At 36.2% G+C, this 17168-nt stretch overlaps 1 protein-coding gene across 1 annotated transcript in view; it reads left to right on the top strand.

The window, feature by feature from the left end:
- Window positions 1-4437: 4437 nt before the first annotated feature.
- The window catches only part of EML6 (echinoderm microtubule associated protein like 6), a gene marked incomplete at both ends in the record, with an annotated part of 73240 nt that continues 60509 nt past the window's right edge, over window positions 4438-17168 (top strand). The window contains 4 exons of the mRNA XM_009700641.1: window positions 4438-4597; window positions 10572-10670; window positions 12787-12855; window positions 15523-15708. Of these exons, the coding sequence (XP_009698943.1) occupies window positions 4438-4597; window positions 10572-10670; window positions 12787-12855; window positions 15523-15708 (514 nt within the window). The remainder of the gene's footprint in view (window positions 4598-10571; window positions 10671-12786; window positions 12856-15522; window positions 15709-17168) is intronic.

Below are 17168 nucleotides of genomic sequence, written 5' to 3' on the forward strand. Positions count from 1 at the left end.
GTTCTTCCCAGGCATCCATTCTTTTTAGCATCTATAATTCTGTTTCCTTAACTATGTGCTTTATGAAGAAAAAACTGTTTTATCCACAGTTTGGGAACAGTTTAAATACAAAAATTACCATTTGATATTCAATTCAATTTAATATTCATTAATATTTTAAATTCAACTACGTGAAGTAGTTTGCATTCCATATCTAAACTTTTCTACTTAGTTCCATCTTGGGTTTTAAACTTGAGATCTGTATTATATGTATATAAGTGGATGGACCCTATTGCAGAAAACCAAAAAATTACAATATAGACCGGAAACAAATACTTTCAGTCCCTTGAAATTCTAATGTGGTTATAAAAGAAACAGAAAACCTTGGAGCAGGATATTACTGCAACAGAAATTGCGGAGGTAGTAAGAGTTTACCATCTGGCAAGGCCCCCAGACCAGATGGATCCACTAATGACTTCTACAAAGCTTTTCATCAGACCCTGCCAGAACATGACTGGCATCTTTAATTATCCTAAATTAACAAGGTTCCAGCCTTGGGTGCTAGATTCAGAATTGTTGGTCTTGGAAGGGAAGGAAAAGGAAATGGTCCCTGAGATCTCTTCTTCCTAATAGACCTTTTTATTCATAAGGCGCAATGTTAAAATGTTACCTAAAGTTTATTGGTTCCTCTTAAATGGATTGTTTGCTTAAAAGAAGTGCCTATTGAGGCACTTTTATTAAAGTCATTTTCTGCAAACATATCAGAGTGCTTTTGGAATTCACAGTTAGCTTTATGCATACACAAAAGCATTCAGCTGCTCAGAGAGCTGACTGCCAGGAATCTCCTTGCTTTCTTTGCCTTCCTTGGAAGAAGGGAACGTGCCCTACCAAGGCAGTTGATCTCTGCCTCTTACCCTACATGTGCATCTGCTCCTCTTCCTCTTCCCACAGAGAGAAGGTCGAGTCGTGTGGGGAAGTGACTGCTGCTACAAGCAAGCAGTACCGGCAGCAATTGCTGCTACTTTTATCCTTCGTTCCCACCCCAACTCTTTAGCAAGAGAGCATCCACTTCCTTTTCCCACAAACCTGGAAAGCAGGGAGAAATTTCCCTGCAAAATTTCACCTGCCCACACGCTTAGATCTTGCGGGACTGCACCCTGGTCTGCGAGGGCACTGCATGTGCTGCCATGGCTGCCCTTGGGTCCCTGCTCATCTTTCCTCATGGAGCAACCCTGCTCTCGCTGCTCATTGGTAGTAAAGCCTTTGCTAGTATCATTTGTATAGTGCGCTTTTGGGAAAAGCACAGGAATTATATGAATTACATTTAAGAGAAGTGCTCATGATTTTAAGATATAAGTCTTGGGGTTTTTTTCCCACTTTGTTATTGTTATTAGGTACTGGAACTGTTGCGTATTCTTAATAGATCTGCAAACGTACATCAACTGCTAAGACTGTGCAAACTGGTGGATGAACGGAGCAAGGGAGTACAGGCTTAGGGAGGTAAAGTTGTGTGGTAGGATGTGTGGGAGTGACGAAATTCATGACTTGCTCAGAGATGTTAAGTCTTCAGTGGTCCAGCCATTTGCTTTAGTCGAACATACTCTGACATACGGTAATGCATCTCAAACAGGTATCTGCAGACCTGTGCCTGTGACTTGCAGAAAATTGTCTGGTTGTGTAATAAAGACTTTTGTGTTTCTAGATGTTCTTCCTGTTGGAAGGAATAGGAAGTAATTCCCAAATAATATTTTTCTATACTATAAATTGCTGTTGTTTGAATGCCTAATCTATTCTAATTATATTTTCATATTACACCAATACCATAATATTTCAGTATTTTCCAGTAGTGCAAATAGTGATGTGGTATCATTATAAATGGTGTAGATAGAGGACAGGGTGTTTGCTTAGAAAGGTTGAATAAATGCACCTAACAGTTCAAAACACAAACAATGAAGTTTATACTCATTTTAAAAGGCAGGGAAGGTCGCAGAACCTGTGCCAGCAAGAAATCTTACAATCTGAAGAGAAGAAGTGATCCATACAGCAGATATATTGTATAGTTGCACATACAATTTTTATATTTTAATACACAACAAACGTGTAAATCATATACAGGTATGAAACAGTCGCCAAGATTTGTTCTTGAAATTGGACTCCATTTCCTTACCCTGTAACCCACTGTTCTGTCTGCCAAAAATAAACGCTTGGTTATCTAACAGCCAGACTGAACGTAGGCGGTTATAGTGCATTGTAAAGGCTGTTAGCGGGAGATGAATGTCCTTAGCAGTTCTGAAAAATCAGACTGCTTATTTAGGTGCCAAAATTGATATTAGTTCCTAATTTTAGTTCCGCCACTAGTTGACTTCATGTGTCAAAAAGGATAAAACAAATAACAGATATGTTCAGTACAGATATATTTATGCTGTAGGAAATGTGTTCTTGTTCTTAACGTTGTATCCAGGAATGGAAATACAAAATGTAAAATAGGAAGTTCTAGTATGTGAAAACTGAACTGTACAAAACAGTGGTAGATGTAATTAAGGTGCAGTTCTGCTCTGGCAGTGAGATAGATCAGCCCAGTTAATCTTTTCCATCTGGTTCTTATCACTGAAGAAAAGTATTCTAACTTTATTATAGGTATCGCAGCTTAAGTATGATGGAGTCACCCTTTATTCTGCTTATAGGTTTAGAGTTGAGGTGAGCTAGTTGACACACAGTATAATGTAGAAACCAGGCCTATGAAGGAAAGGAAGAATAAGCAAGTGCAGGAGCAGATAAAACAGTCTTACTAGGCATTGTGCTAAAATTGTTCTTTTTGCAAGAATTGTTCTTTAATATAAAAAAATTGAATATATATGTTCATGAAACTTCCTTAAGTTTTTTTGATGAATTCTTCTTAATAATTAGTATTATCTGCTTCTGGGAGAGAAGAAATATTCAGCTTCCCTAAGGTATCTGTTGAATGTCAATTTATTAATAGGATATTTTTCCTTATTCCATCTATAGCTCACGAACTCGTATATTGTTCAAATTTGTTTCCTGGATAACAGTGTAAAACTGTCTTTGTCTTTCTATTACCTTAGGGAGAGTTTTTTATTATTAATATCCCCAAGCTAGATTTTCCAACTAGATTCTCTGGGTTTTGTCAAAGAGAATACCTCAAAGGTTGAAGAGTGGCTTGACAATAGCTCAGAACAATTGCGAAGAGCAGCTTCTGGTACTGTGTCACTACTGATAGCCTGCATTCCTCCTGTAATGTGGGATGAAGTCTGCTAAATGGCAGCCTCTTGTCTTTCGTGTTACAATGAAAACCTGTTATGTGTGATGAGGAAAATATAATTATTTTTATTTTTTTTTTAAAATGATGCTACTGCTTGGTTCCAGAAAATGTTTGACATCCAAGAGAAATGCTCCCAACGCAACAAAAAGGAAGTAAATAATAGTGTTCACCCTTAGGCAGGGGTGAGAGAGAAGGATACTGTGGGCTGCCTGGTGCAGATTTTCGTATCTGAAGGATTGTGAACAGAAATATAGTTTGATTCTGCTAACAGAGCCTGCATTAGAATGCAGCTTGCAGTAACATATCTCAACTTTTTTTATTCTCTGTAGTATTTGTACAAAGTTGAGTGTTTAATATGTTTAATAAATGTATAAGAGTTGGTCAAAGCAAGTCTTCTGAATGCTAGAAGAGTTGATCACTGAAAACCAGGAAACGTTTTCTGAAACATTGGCACCTTTCTTGGATTTAAGTAGTAGAAATATGGCTTGATGTGACAGTTTTTGTGCAAAGTACTGTTTCTAATTGGCTGTTAGAGAAAATTAGGTAAACTAATAAAGGTACAGTAAATTTGACCTCTCCTTAGGCAGCAGTAACTAGAAGTAGATCTTAAAATACGTATCTCATTGTTCTTTAAGTATAGGAGAAACAATTTATTTCTCTGTCTCTTCTGAGATTGCTATCTTTAAACAAGTAAAGATGAGAGGATTTCTTGCATGTATTTTTCATAGTGAGAAATATCCACTATCCAGCCACTGGTCCATATTTCAGAATATTTGAGCTGATGTCTAAAAGAGGAATAAATTGTGGAAAATCATCCACTGATTTTTATAAAGCTATGAAAGACTAAGATAAAAGTCTGTGTGTTCATTCAGCTTATCAATCAAAAGTATTCAAAAATTCTCTGGTTATGGTTTCCTTACATTTTCTAGTTAAAATATTATTATGTGATAAATTGTGTTCTGCACTAGCCAGGTTGGTCTCAGTAAAACATATTATTTTAAGGAAATAATGGGATAGACTGATTTTGGATGCAGTTTATATGATTATTCGTATAAATCAAAAGGAGGTGAAGTTTTTGAGAACTAAAAAAAATTAAATTTTTTAAGTTAATTTTTAAATTTTATACTATTTTACTGATTCAGAAAGTATATTATAACTTCAACTGTGTTCTATTTCAGCCTTGCAGTTCACCCGGATAAAACTTTAGTAGCTACAGGGCAGGTTGGGAAGGACCCTTACATTTGCATCTGGGATTCCTACCGCGTACAGACTGTGTCTGTTCTTAAGGATGCGCATACACATGGAGTTGCCTGCTTAGCTTTTGATTCAGATGGCCAGGTTTGTATATCTTCTTTTTCTGTGTTTTGAATTTAGTTTGATTTCTAATTCTAGAAGATATGCACATTGAAGTATTTTATGTTTAGGTAGCTGTATGGCTGTAGTACTGAAACTGCTATTACAATTAAATTTTTAATGCAACGATTGCAAATACAGCTCTTTCAAAGAAGAGGTTTTTGAGACAAAAATCACAACCTGGCATTCAAGTCAAGTAAAAGCATTGGGTGTTGGCCAAATATCCATAGAAGAAATAGTCCTCTGTGACTCAAATGTAATAACTTCACCACATACTTGTCACCTTCTGTTCAAAGAGATCGGTTCCTGGCAAAATCCCCACAATCCTGCAGCTTTTTTGGCAGAGGAACTCCAGTAATCTCACTGCTAGCAGAGTCTCATTGGCTAGGGTGCACAGTCAATTTAATTGAATAATGGGGTTAGGACACAGAGTGTGTGGCTTTGTACAATGTGATTAGATTATATGATATTTTGAGACAAAATTTAAAATATAAGTAAATGGTGGGCTATTCACAGCTAAACACATTAATTTCTGCCCCACCCCATGGGAGGCAAACTATTAAAAGCATTCAGTAGTGAATGAAGTAGGAGGAAAATAGACCTACGATTCACATAAACCTGAGAAATATTTCACAGTCATAGTTTTATAAATATCTCTCTGTGCAATTTTGTCATTATTGATATCCAAATTAGTTTTCTGGTGTATGATGTGGTTATACTTCATAGCTGGTTGCTAAAATGGTTAAAATGCCTAGATTAGTTGATACTAGGATTCTTGCAGAGATCCTTATTGGTTTTTGTGTTTGCTTATATACCTTAGAATTGAATCCCAATTGGACAGAACTGCCTTTAGATGATTTTTCTGAAAATCATGTACTAGATGGTTACCTCTGTATTGAGAAGTGCTTTATTATCATATGTCTAGCTACTCTTCCACTGACCACACAGTGCTTTTATTACTCCTTCTGAGGTCAGAACTGGCCATACAATGTATAAAATGTATTCTCACATGAAGCAAAAGTACTTTTTATTGTGCATTATCTTGTGTATATTCAGTTTAAGGATTAGTCTGAAATGAAGAACACTAACATGAGCAATTGCCTTTAACATTTTTAAAAAGCATTGGATAGCTTGAATTTCTAAACAGCACTATGGATTATACTTCCTCATTAAAAATTAGACCGAGCTTTCTATTTTAAGCCTACTTTTCAACCATCTTCTTCCCGTTTTCTTAAAGTAAAACTGTTTCCTCTGAAATCTCATGTATCGATTCTAATTAAAGAAAAAGATGTTCCTGGGAATTGTGGAATAAAAAATCAGATGAGAAAACCCTGAAATCAGCAGAACAAAATTTCTAATGCTATGTTTTTTGGGATATTATTCATTCAGAAATACCTGTCTTAAAATTTTCTCTCATTCTTAACTTCGTAAAACTGGTGGATAAACTTTTTTTTTAAACCTATTTAAGCACCTAATGGAAATAAAGACTCACCAAAGAGCCCAGTCAGTATGAGTTAAAGGTGGAGCCTCTTCTGAAAATCCTGCTGGTTGCCTTGCTGTAATTAAAAACTGAACTTTCTGCTGTGTTGACCTTGCAGAACAGTAACATTCTGTTTCTGGAAGTGCTGAAGAAGTTGCAGTTTATTCTGGAAATAAAAATTTGCACAGAACACTTTTATATCTGGAGAAAGACCAATGCTGGAAGACATAAATATGGATAATGTATCTTGGCTTTTTGTTGCTCTTTCTGGCTTTGCAGAAGAAGCTGCTGTGCTGAGCCAAAATTAAAGGGCATGGTAGAAAGAGTTTGAGTATTTGGAATTCAGAGCTGCTAGCGGTTCCCGTTTGTTTAGTCAGCACACACAAGGGAGCTGGCATCTTGTGGCAGGACAAAACAGACGTTGCATGCATGGTTTGCACCTTTCCTGCTAATGCACATCTCTCATTCTTTTATATTGAATGTCCATTAATATCCAAGAAAGTTTGTATTTTAGCTCCAAAACACAAATAAATTCAACAGTCACATAATTATAGATGCAATAAGAAATGTATTCTTTTCTCTGCTAACTCTGTCAGCTGTCCACTTTCTAAATAAAACTAGTCTGAGGAAAAGCCCAGATAATTCTGCTTCTCTACCTGAGCTGGATCCCCATAAAGTCAGCTTGGCTCCACTGTGCACAGCTTCTGGTTCTCAGGGTAGCTGCTGTGCTGAGCGCTCCACAGCTCCAGTATGTGGATTTAGCGTGGGTCTCAACATAGTGACGCTGCATCTATATGTTAGCCAAGTTAATTAGCTCTTCTTGTACCAGAAACTCTGGGGTGTCTGTTCCAGGGATTGAAATGAATTAGTTCTGAAATATTACTCGCTGCTGGACTTCAGCTGACACTGCATGGAGACAGCTTAGTTGTCTCTGCAGTGCTTCCCTGGCACAATTTACCACAAACTGGGTAATGGAGAGTAAACAGGATTTGTTATCTTTTATAATATATGGAGAAGATCAATATGCAGCTTAAATCAGGGGATAGTTTATATGCTTCCTTTGTTTTATGCACCTCCAATACAGCTTTAAATTTGGAGATGGATATACTTTGAGTAAATTTCCCATTTTGTACATTATCTGTAATTAACACTGTATTTTAAAAATACTGATGGGAGCTGAATATCTTCCAGAACTATTGCTATTTAAAAATACGTATTTTAGTTTGGGCTTTTTCTGTATGACCGGGAGATGACATTTGGCAGGAGGGAAGCTGCGCTTTGTTCAAATGTTTAATGAAGAGCTGTCAGTTTGCCTGTAATTAAAAATGTCTTTTGTTGAATCAGGAATTAACTGCAGTTTCTCCTTAAAAGTACTAACATCTACCCTTCACAGGATTACCTACAAAGCTGATGTATTGAATTTCACCAATACTATACAGTTCAATTTCTGTTCCGAGTTATTTTAGATGAACCCTTTTTGTGTGCTTTCTAAAAATATATTTTTTTTTTAAATGGAGTGAGGCAGGCACTGCCATAATACATACATACATACATTTCTAGATTTGGCAGTAGGTAGCGGTAGGCCTCTTTAGCTAGATCTTCTAAATCTGTGTAGATTTAAAAATAATTGTTTAATTATGTGCATAAACTACTTGGCAGATAGTTTATTCTGGTAGTTCTGTGAATTCTCTGAACAGAATTCTGTCAAATTCTCTTCCAGAAGGAGGACTAGAAGTGTGTTTCAACGAAAAAGGAAATTCAGCATTTACCACTTTATTTTTCTGCCAGCAGGAGACCGTTCTCAGTAGACCTATGCTAAAAGAAAACATAAAATATTTCTTCATTTCCCCTAGTACTTTCACTGTCCATCTACCCCACTAATGGTAATTTCCTGACTGGTAGTTACAGTTGAGATCTGATGTTGTTCACATCATGAATCTAAAAGACGCTGTAAGTACTGCCATGGTTTCCATGGTGAAGAGAAAAGTATTAAAGAGGTGAGAAAAGGTGAGGATCGGTGAAGATTCCATGAAAAATGTGTTGTGTTTTGATTGGTACATCCAAACCCCTGGGTAGGTGTAGATTGCTCAAGGGCAAATAAAACTTATTTTTGCTACAATAATAGTCCTTTCTGAAAATAAATATTGTTATGTTGGTAACTGGCAGGAGCATGTTCATTCTTTCCCATGTTTGATTTTCTTTTTCCTTCATTACCATACGTCTAGTAATGAAGCATGTTGTCCTAGGTTAAATGCAGATGTTCAGTACACATCTGAGAGAGAAAAAAAATTGGGGTTCTGGCACATCTAGAGAGAGAAGCCCAAATTTTGAGCCTACCTTTATCTGCCATTTCAAAGACTCGCATCTGGAGAGTCTTCAAACAGATTTTGCTATAATATGTCATAATCAAGTCTTTTGACTACTTGGTGTCTTGCAAGTTCCTGTAGTAGATTCTCACACAGTTTGGTTCAGTAAGACCTCAGGTATTTTTATTTCAGTGAAAGACAATGTAAAAATGGACTGGACTCAGAGGAACTTGTGGTATAAGGCTGTAAATAGGTTTGGGGTTTTTTTGTTGGTTGGTTTGTTTGAGGTTGTGTGTGTTTTGTTTTTTTTATTACTGCCGTATTGCTTGGTACATTTGCTGGTAGGGTATTGGCTGGATTATGCATTATTCACCAGGCAGAGTTCAGGTATTGCATTAGGCATAATGCATGTTGCCAACTCCCATGAAACCAAAGTCTAAAAAGATATACTTCATTGCTCTAAAATAAAGGAACTGTAACTATTAAGACAGTGAAGGGTGCATGTGTACCTACTGCATTTAAACTAGAGGCTTTTGATAGTGGCTTTCTTAAGAAGGAAGATGTACACTATGTTTTTACGCTTATAAATGGCACAAAAAGGCATGGAGTACCTGATCTCTGAATTATTTTGCTGGAAAATGAAAACTGGAGCCTTCCGTTTCTTTGTAAATAATGATTTCTTCTCTCAGTTGTACAGTAGTTGATAGCCTTACCGCAATTAGTATTTTTCCTAATACAGCATTTTAGAGGAATCTCTGGTGATTACACTTGTTTTCTTTGCTGACTCAGTCGTTTTGTATTATCATAGATGTCTCCAGACTTTAAACAATTTGCCTATTGAAAATTTGAGCCAAAAAATAGTGGACATTGAGTTGAAGGAAATTTAATTGAAGTGATTCAGTTTGCAAGTCATCTTCTTGAAGCAAATCTTCGAGGAAAAGATCCAGTCAATGTAATCTCTGTAACGTATGTCCATTTGGACCCCATGGCTCATCTGCTGATCTTTGTCCCTTAGGCAAAATCAAAGGTTTCATTTATTGCACATTCTTGAAGTGCAGGCTTTCCTACAATAGAACAAAACACTTAGGAGCTTCAGCTGGACTGTTAATTCCTTGTGATGAGAAGTTATTAGACAGGACTATGAAAGAACAAAGGACAGGCAATATGGATACAACAGATATTGCTATTTTTAAGAAGTCATGTTACTGAGCTACAAGATTGTTTCCCATGAAACAATCTCTCCTCTTCCCATGGTGCAAGTTACTCAGGCATATTCCTTTCACTAATATATGTTGGACATATCCATTACATATCCATTATACATCCCTATCCAACATACGTTGGCATCACATCCGTTATATACCGTTACAGTACACTTGGCACTGGCTTAGTCTTTGCACTGGTACAGACCAGGACACCCAGCTCTACCACCTCTGGTCTGCAGTTAAAGATCTCTCACCTAATAAGAAACTCTGATGGAAATCATATAAAGTTGGACATAATTAGCACAGTCACTGGAAGGGAAAAAAACTACAACCTCCACAATAATTGTTGATCTTTTGGATATGTTGCAGATGTATGCAGTCTACCTTCTCCCCTCCAGATTTTCCTTCCTTTTTATTTTCTTCTTTTTCTTTCTTGTGTGATTGAGATTTTAAATTATTAGTTACTTTAACTGGTGATTAATAGATCATTTTAATTAATAATTTTAGTTATTTTAATTGGTGATTTGATATACTAAGCTACTGAAAAGAAAATTATTAAAATTATATCCAATTCTGATTCTAAAGCTCTGTAAAATGAGCATAATGAACAAAATTGTATTTGGAAATAGTGAGAGCTTTTATCTCCCGTTCACTTTTATTATTAGATTAATAAATCAAAATGCTAGAGTGATGTGCACCTGAAGCAAGCACCTCAAATATTTCATTATAAGAATTGCACTTGAGACATTGGTAACCTGAAATTAATAATCTGACTTTTGTAAAAAGATTAGACATTTCAGCGCCTTCTCCAGTGAGTAAATGTTGAGTATGAGTATCTTGATGGTGCCTTTGCAATGTAGTTCAAACACAGTCACCTGTGGGGAAATCCATTTGTACACATCTGAACTACGGTAACGTGATTTTTGAGTTGATTTTCTGCTAACTGGATTACTATTGTTTTTCCTTAGCGTTTAGCTTCAGTGGGATTGGATGCCAAAAATACAGTGTGTATTTGGGACTGGAAGAGAGGAAAACTTCTGGCAACAGCTACAGGCCATTCAGACAGGGTAACTGCATGAAGGGTTTACTGAATTTTGTCTGGGTGTTGCAAAAGTGTTTTAAAAATAATTTTTGTTTATATTAGGTTAACACAATGATAATTTTGATCATTCTACCTGGCTTTTAAAATACTGAACAAGGGTTTTATTTCTTCTCAATATGCCAGACGTAGCACAAAGCAATGTTTCAGTCAATGAGGCACATGATGGATTCTTGAGCTGACTGTCTAGTAAGCCTAGGGAGAAAATACTTTGTAACTACACACTGATTAGGACGATTTATAGCTCTTTATATGAGATGTGAAATGCTAGCTCAATGGACAAAGGTCACGTTCTTTCTGAATATGTCAAAAAGACAGTTTATCCTGAGGGAAAGTTTAATTATCTCCCTTTTATTTTTGCTTAAGACAGTTACCTGTAGAAGAAACATAATTAGGATAAATGTTCCTTTTATGTCTATTAACTTCAGCTAAAGGATTATAACTTCAATAAATATGAGAACTGAACAGGTTTGAGTTTAGAATATTATTCAGGACTAGGAAATGTTTAAACAGGTTTAGCATAAGCAAAATACCTCCCCAACATATAGAAGCACAAGGATGCATACGTTAAAATTAATTATGGACACATTTCTTTTATCCATATTATGATATTGTAACATGTTAGAATGTTATAGTATTGAGGTATTATCATGTTTTGTGACACATGATGGAGTATTTATATATGCAAAGCTGCAGACCAAACCCTTCCTTACAGTTTGTGTGTACATGCAGTCTATCTGCATCTTATGTGTCGTCTGAATAAATCTAGTAGTTCATTTTTACTTACAGTGTTCACAACACAACAGAATCTTAGTCTTATTCGAATTTCTCTTTTAGAACTGATTCACTTCCCGGTTACATCAGTGGAAGTTTTGCTACTGATCTCAGTAGGTACAACATCAGGTTCTGAATTAGCAGAAGACTCCAGGACAGGCAAGAAGTACTAAAATCTTAGTCCTGGTAGACTTTCACGACCAGAAAAAGGAGATTTTGCACTGAAGAGGGAGTGGGAAAGAATGCACATCTAATTAGGCCACAATTTCTGATGATTTAGTGTGCAGGAGTCATAAAGCATTTCTAAAGGTGAAATATCTTTGTGTTCTAACAACATTTAAATAAAATAGTACTTGAAGTACTGTAAATCCTGATGTTTATAGAGAAGATAAATATTTTGTAGGAAGGCGGTACTTCCTTGTGTATGAAATGAATGATGAGTAAGCTTGATATAATACGTTCCTGTAAGCTGATTGAAATTCTCTTTTGATTTATACTTAACAGCTGAAGAGCTAAAAGCAGTGAGAAGTCCCATTGTCTTTCTCTACAGACATACATTTTCTGAAGTAACTAATAATTGTGGTAACCTCATTGGTTTTCAGCTTGGACATTGAAAAGCTGAATGCTAGAGGTAAAAAGTCTAAAAATGACATATTGTTGAACATCTGGGCCAAAATACGAGCTTCTTGTTTCCAAACTTTATGCAATATTTTTCATTTGGTGTAATCCCATAGTCACAGAATACACTGTAAGTTCGTTCTGGTAAGCTATATAGGATCTGATGCTTCAATTTTTGATGCATACTGTTATAAATGTAAATGTAACATTAATCAAAATGAAGAATTCAATCTGGAATGTGTAGATTAGGTCAAACGAATGATATTCACCTATTTTGTCACTGGGCTCTTTTGGTAATCAGGTTAAATTAGATACTGTACCTTTTACCTAAAATAATGAATAAAAATAAATGTACCAATCTTTCATCCCTAAACTTGAGGAACATTAGCTTACACCATAATTCCTGTTTTATCTGAGACAGTAAATATTGTTTATTCAGTAACATCTTGGAGCTGGAATAGATTGGTAGTGTGAAGGCAGGAATGAGGTGTGTTGACAGAATTATGTGAGGAAGCCTGCGTATTTGCCTTAATCTTTGTTTACAAAGACTTCCAAATTTAGCTAAATAGTGTTATTTCATTTTTAGTAATATGTTGCAACAGAAATGATGCCTGAAAATTGGTAAAAGCGAACTGAACCTAGATGTGATTACTGTATAATTTAAAATATCAGCTTACTGTATTTCTTAACAGATATTCGATATTTCGTGGGATCAATATCAACCAAATAGAATCGTCAGCTGTGGAGTAAAACACATAAAGGTAAATAGCTTTTATTGTTTACTTGTTAAAAAGTAAAATGTCACAAAAGAAATTTGACCTCTTATATGATGAGGGCTTTAAATATAAGACAGTTTATATTTTTGTTTCTTTACTCTGTGAACATTTTAGCAAAACTTTTTGTTTGAAGCCAATTTAGACATTCAGCAGTGACTGAGGTGCAGATCCACTTAACAAGCAAGGTGGGAAGATCATTTGGTGTCATTTTCATCATTATATACCCGTAATTTTGGGGTTCTCTGCCTGCTCTGTTCCTCCTAAATTGTTTCAAAATTGTCTCAGCCTTTAGTGATTTCTCTCATCAAGCATCACAAAGGGTCACTGAACAGGTATAGAAGCAACTAAGTTAAAACTATGAATTGAATGAACTGCTATTTGGCCTGTCATGCTACCAGCATTTGTAGGAATAACACAGAGAAGGTATGCAAGACCTGCGGAGATGAACAGATGAAAACTCTAGTGCCCCACTATTTGCTCCCTCTAAGTCACCATTTCTGGAGGTGGTTTAAATATGAACCTGAATATATACTATAAGTTTAGGATAAAACATTCTTGTGCCTGTGAAAAGCTTAGAAAGAAATCCTTCTGTTTGCTAATATTCCCTGCAGGTTTCTATTTTTCTTCTGTCTCATCAGAAGCATTCCTAACAGATGGCAATTATTTCACATGACTGGGGTGGGAAGAGCTTTAACTGGTTAGGAAACCAGTAAATATCTCTAGTTCTGGTTACTGAGAAGCTTATGCCCTTAAAACCACCACTGCTTTCATACTGTGGGTGGTTTTGGCAGCAGTGATGCCACCATCTGTTGTATTCTGCAAGCTGTTTTCCAAAACCTGTCTTTGTTTGGCACCTGTATGTTATTTAAAATGGCCATAATTACTCTGAACATGCACAATACCAGGGAAACTAAGTACATATAGATAGAGGCATGCCAAAAAAAAAAAAAAAGCGTGGAGGGAAAATGTTTAGATGTTCCCCTCCAGTGATGCTCAAACAGGTCTGTGTACTTGCCGGTCATTGTAAGGCTGTGGATATGCGATAATTACTTTAACTTGCAATGAAGCAAAAGAAGAGCTCTAAAGTAATTGTATCGCTGTGAGAACTGGGACTAACACTTGGGAACAGTGCCATTAGTTCCCTTAGTATTTCCGTTCTATTAGCTCGTTTGGCTGAGCAGATATTAGAAGCTGTGGTAAAGCCTAGGAGCTAAGGAATCACACACTGAGCTCAGGATCCTGCCTCTGCCCATTGCCTAATGCTGCTACCTCCTCTATTGCCCTTCTACAGCTAACCAGAAGTGAGGAGAGTATATATTTTACTCACAGAATGAAAGCCCTGGGGGGAAGTATTCCCACTACCTTCTCATAAATTGGCTTATGTTAAGAGGCAAAGGGAAAATTTAATTTAATTAGAAATAGAGAAGGATCCGAAATAAAGATCCTTAATCCCAGGATTTTCTGGAATTCAGCTTTATAGGAATTTTATAGGAGTAAGTACAAAGAGAAAGACCTAAAAATTCAGCTGATAGCCATGAAAAGATGTAGGCATATAAAGTGGGAAGGAGATAGACATTATGCACCTATGTCAGACACTTCAATATTCCTGTCCCATCTCTGACAGTATCTCTGCAGTGTGCAATGAACCACAGAGCACAGATGCCTCAGTTAATGAAGACCTGAGCTGGCAAGTCCATTCAGGACACATAGATTTACTGTTCTGTTTCTGCATGTGTCTGGAACATCTTAGTGCTGGTAGGCCTGGATGTCTCTCTTACACACCTAATTGAAATGCTCTTTACCTTCTCTGGAACGTCTGATTCTTGAGGCGGTGCTGAATTCACAAACTATCCCTTCTGCTTGATAAAATTATGTTTATTTAAAAAAAAAAAAAGACGCTCTGAACTGATTCAAAAAGAAATAGTACAATATTTCTAGCTGACCACTAAAGACACCATTCTAAGACAAACTTTATATTCTCTTGTCTTGTTTTCTCTTCCCCAGTCAGTCTTATGTTCTTTTTTGCAGAATGTTATCGTGTCTGTAGAAGTCAAGAAAGTCACCATTCCACACTGAGAGACCCTGTTACTCTCCTAGTCAGAGAGTTGTTTCACGTTACAAGCATTTGCACTCTCCATCCAACAGATGGTTTCTTAGTAAATGTAACTATATTCGAGGGTCTTATCTCCTTCGTTGCAACGGAAAAGCACAGAAATGTCTACTCTAGGCACATAAGTTCTTTAAGATAAAGAATTTTATTACTTCAGAACTGTAGGTGTATTTTAAGTTTTGCAGACAAGAAAAATGGGATGTTCCTGGCTTTAAAAGTTGTGCATTCGTACTGACAGATATCACCCACCAAAACATGATGAAAGATAGTGAGGTAATGAGAAGGGGTAGTGTAGCAGTAGTGAGTCAGAATTGTGCCTCACTTTCTTAAACAGTTTGATAATTTTGTTTTGTTCTTAGACTTACTGCGTTTGCCTGGGGGTTTCCTTGGTAAATGGGCATTCTGATAGGACTACAGGAGTCACTTAAGTGTCTGTCCAGATGTGGTTCTGTAGGGATGTACATCTGTGAGATCTGCACACTAATATGAAAAAACAGAAATTCTGCAGAAATTTTTCCTAATACGCTATTTACATTTCACAGTTTTGGACACTGTGTGGAAATGCACTGACGGCAAAGAGGGGAATATTTGGTAAAACAGGAGATCTTCAAACTATCCTTTGCTTAGCGTGTGCAAAAGAAGATATCACATACTCTGGTGCTTTAAATGGAGACATCTATGTTTGGAAAGGGCTAAACTTAGTCCGCACAATTCAAGGAGCACATAGCGTAAGTTGTGTTTTTAATGGCAATTTCTGAAATGAACTGTTCATGAAATTGAAAAACTTCTTGAAGGCTTATCTACAAAGATTTTCTTCTGTTTCAGGTCAGAAGAATGTCTAAGACTGTTCATCAATTAGGAACTTATATGTAATCATATACTTTGTTTATATGTTGTCAACAGATGCTAGCTGCTGAACTGATATTAACAGAACTGCTGATATTTATAGCATTGATTTAACCAAGCAGACTAAATCTAAAGTGAAGTTTCTAAATCTAAAGCTTCACAGATTGAGTAGCTTCAGTTATGATCAATTTACTTAGAAAAAGTTGGTAACTGAATTATCTTATTTTAAATAAAATTTTACCACTAAAATTACCAGCGTTGAAGACTGACTCTTCATAAAAGCTTCAACGTGGAGTACACCTGTTTAATCTGTGAATTGCACTCCAGCCATATTCCAAAGACCATTTACTCCAATTGGCTTCATAACAACCCCCCTAATTTGGAGCACTTACAATTACAGAGACAACGGGGAATGTATAGGATCGTGTTAGATTTCTAACCAGTCTAATATAATAGATTTATGTCTCCATTACTGCTGCAGTAAAGGCTCAGTAGGATTTTCATGTCTTGTTTCAAATGCATTTGAGAATTACTCCTATTTTGAATATGATTGTGGCTAATGGCATTCTAGCATGGGTTTTTTGAACAAAAGGAAACGAGTATTTTCCTTAGAAGAGTGATACGAGATCTTAACTGTTGTCACTATAGTTTTCTTCTAGAACCTTTCTAGAAAGAGCACTGCAAACTTAATGGTTTTTTCTGACCTCCCAAAATTAGTTATGTTGACAGTGCATCAAGATTCGTAGTAGCTTTTCAAATTAAATTTAAGTGTTCAGGAGAGTAATCATTACTTATAGAAGGAATCTCTAATTTATGAAAGCAGTCAGACTGAAGTCAGTGGGACATCTTACCTTCAGAACTACTGTGTAATTGCCAGGTTGTGGCTATGTGCTACTACAATAACACAGAAATATCTTTGGCAAACAATAGATGCTTGTAGTATGTTTGCAGAACTGTATTCAGATTGATTAAATACAATCTCTTTCTATATAATGTGTTCTGTGTCATCCTTATAAATTGTGAGGTTTGCCATGGCTAATATGCTTCCTCTTGCCAATTTCTAATCTCTGTGTAATTAATTATTAGAAATATTAATTTATTAAGACATTGAACAAGGCCACTTTGAAAACAGAGGTCTTCTCTTCGTTGTATTGATTTCCATGCAGTTCAACATGTCTCTTAACTGAGAGGTTTTCCTAATAAAATACTGCATCGTCAGGCATTCCGTGAGCTATTCCAGTGTAGTACAGCGCAGTCATCAGTAATGAGGCATTTTCAAAAATGAAGAAGAAATTCAAACTGTAATAGAAACTTGTCTTTCAACGAAGAGAATGAATTGACA

This window comes from Cariama cristata, unplaced genomic scaffold, assembly GCF_000690535.1.
Source record: "Cariama cristata isolate BGI_N322 unplaced genomic scaffold, ASM69053v1 scaffold4070, whole genome shotgun sequence".
NCBI lineage: Eukaryota > Metazoa > Chordata > Aves > Cariamiformes > Cariamidae > Cariama > Cariama cristata.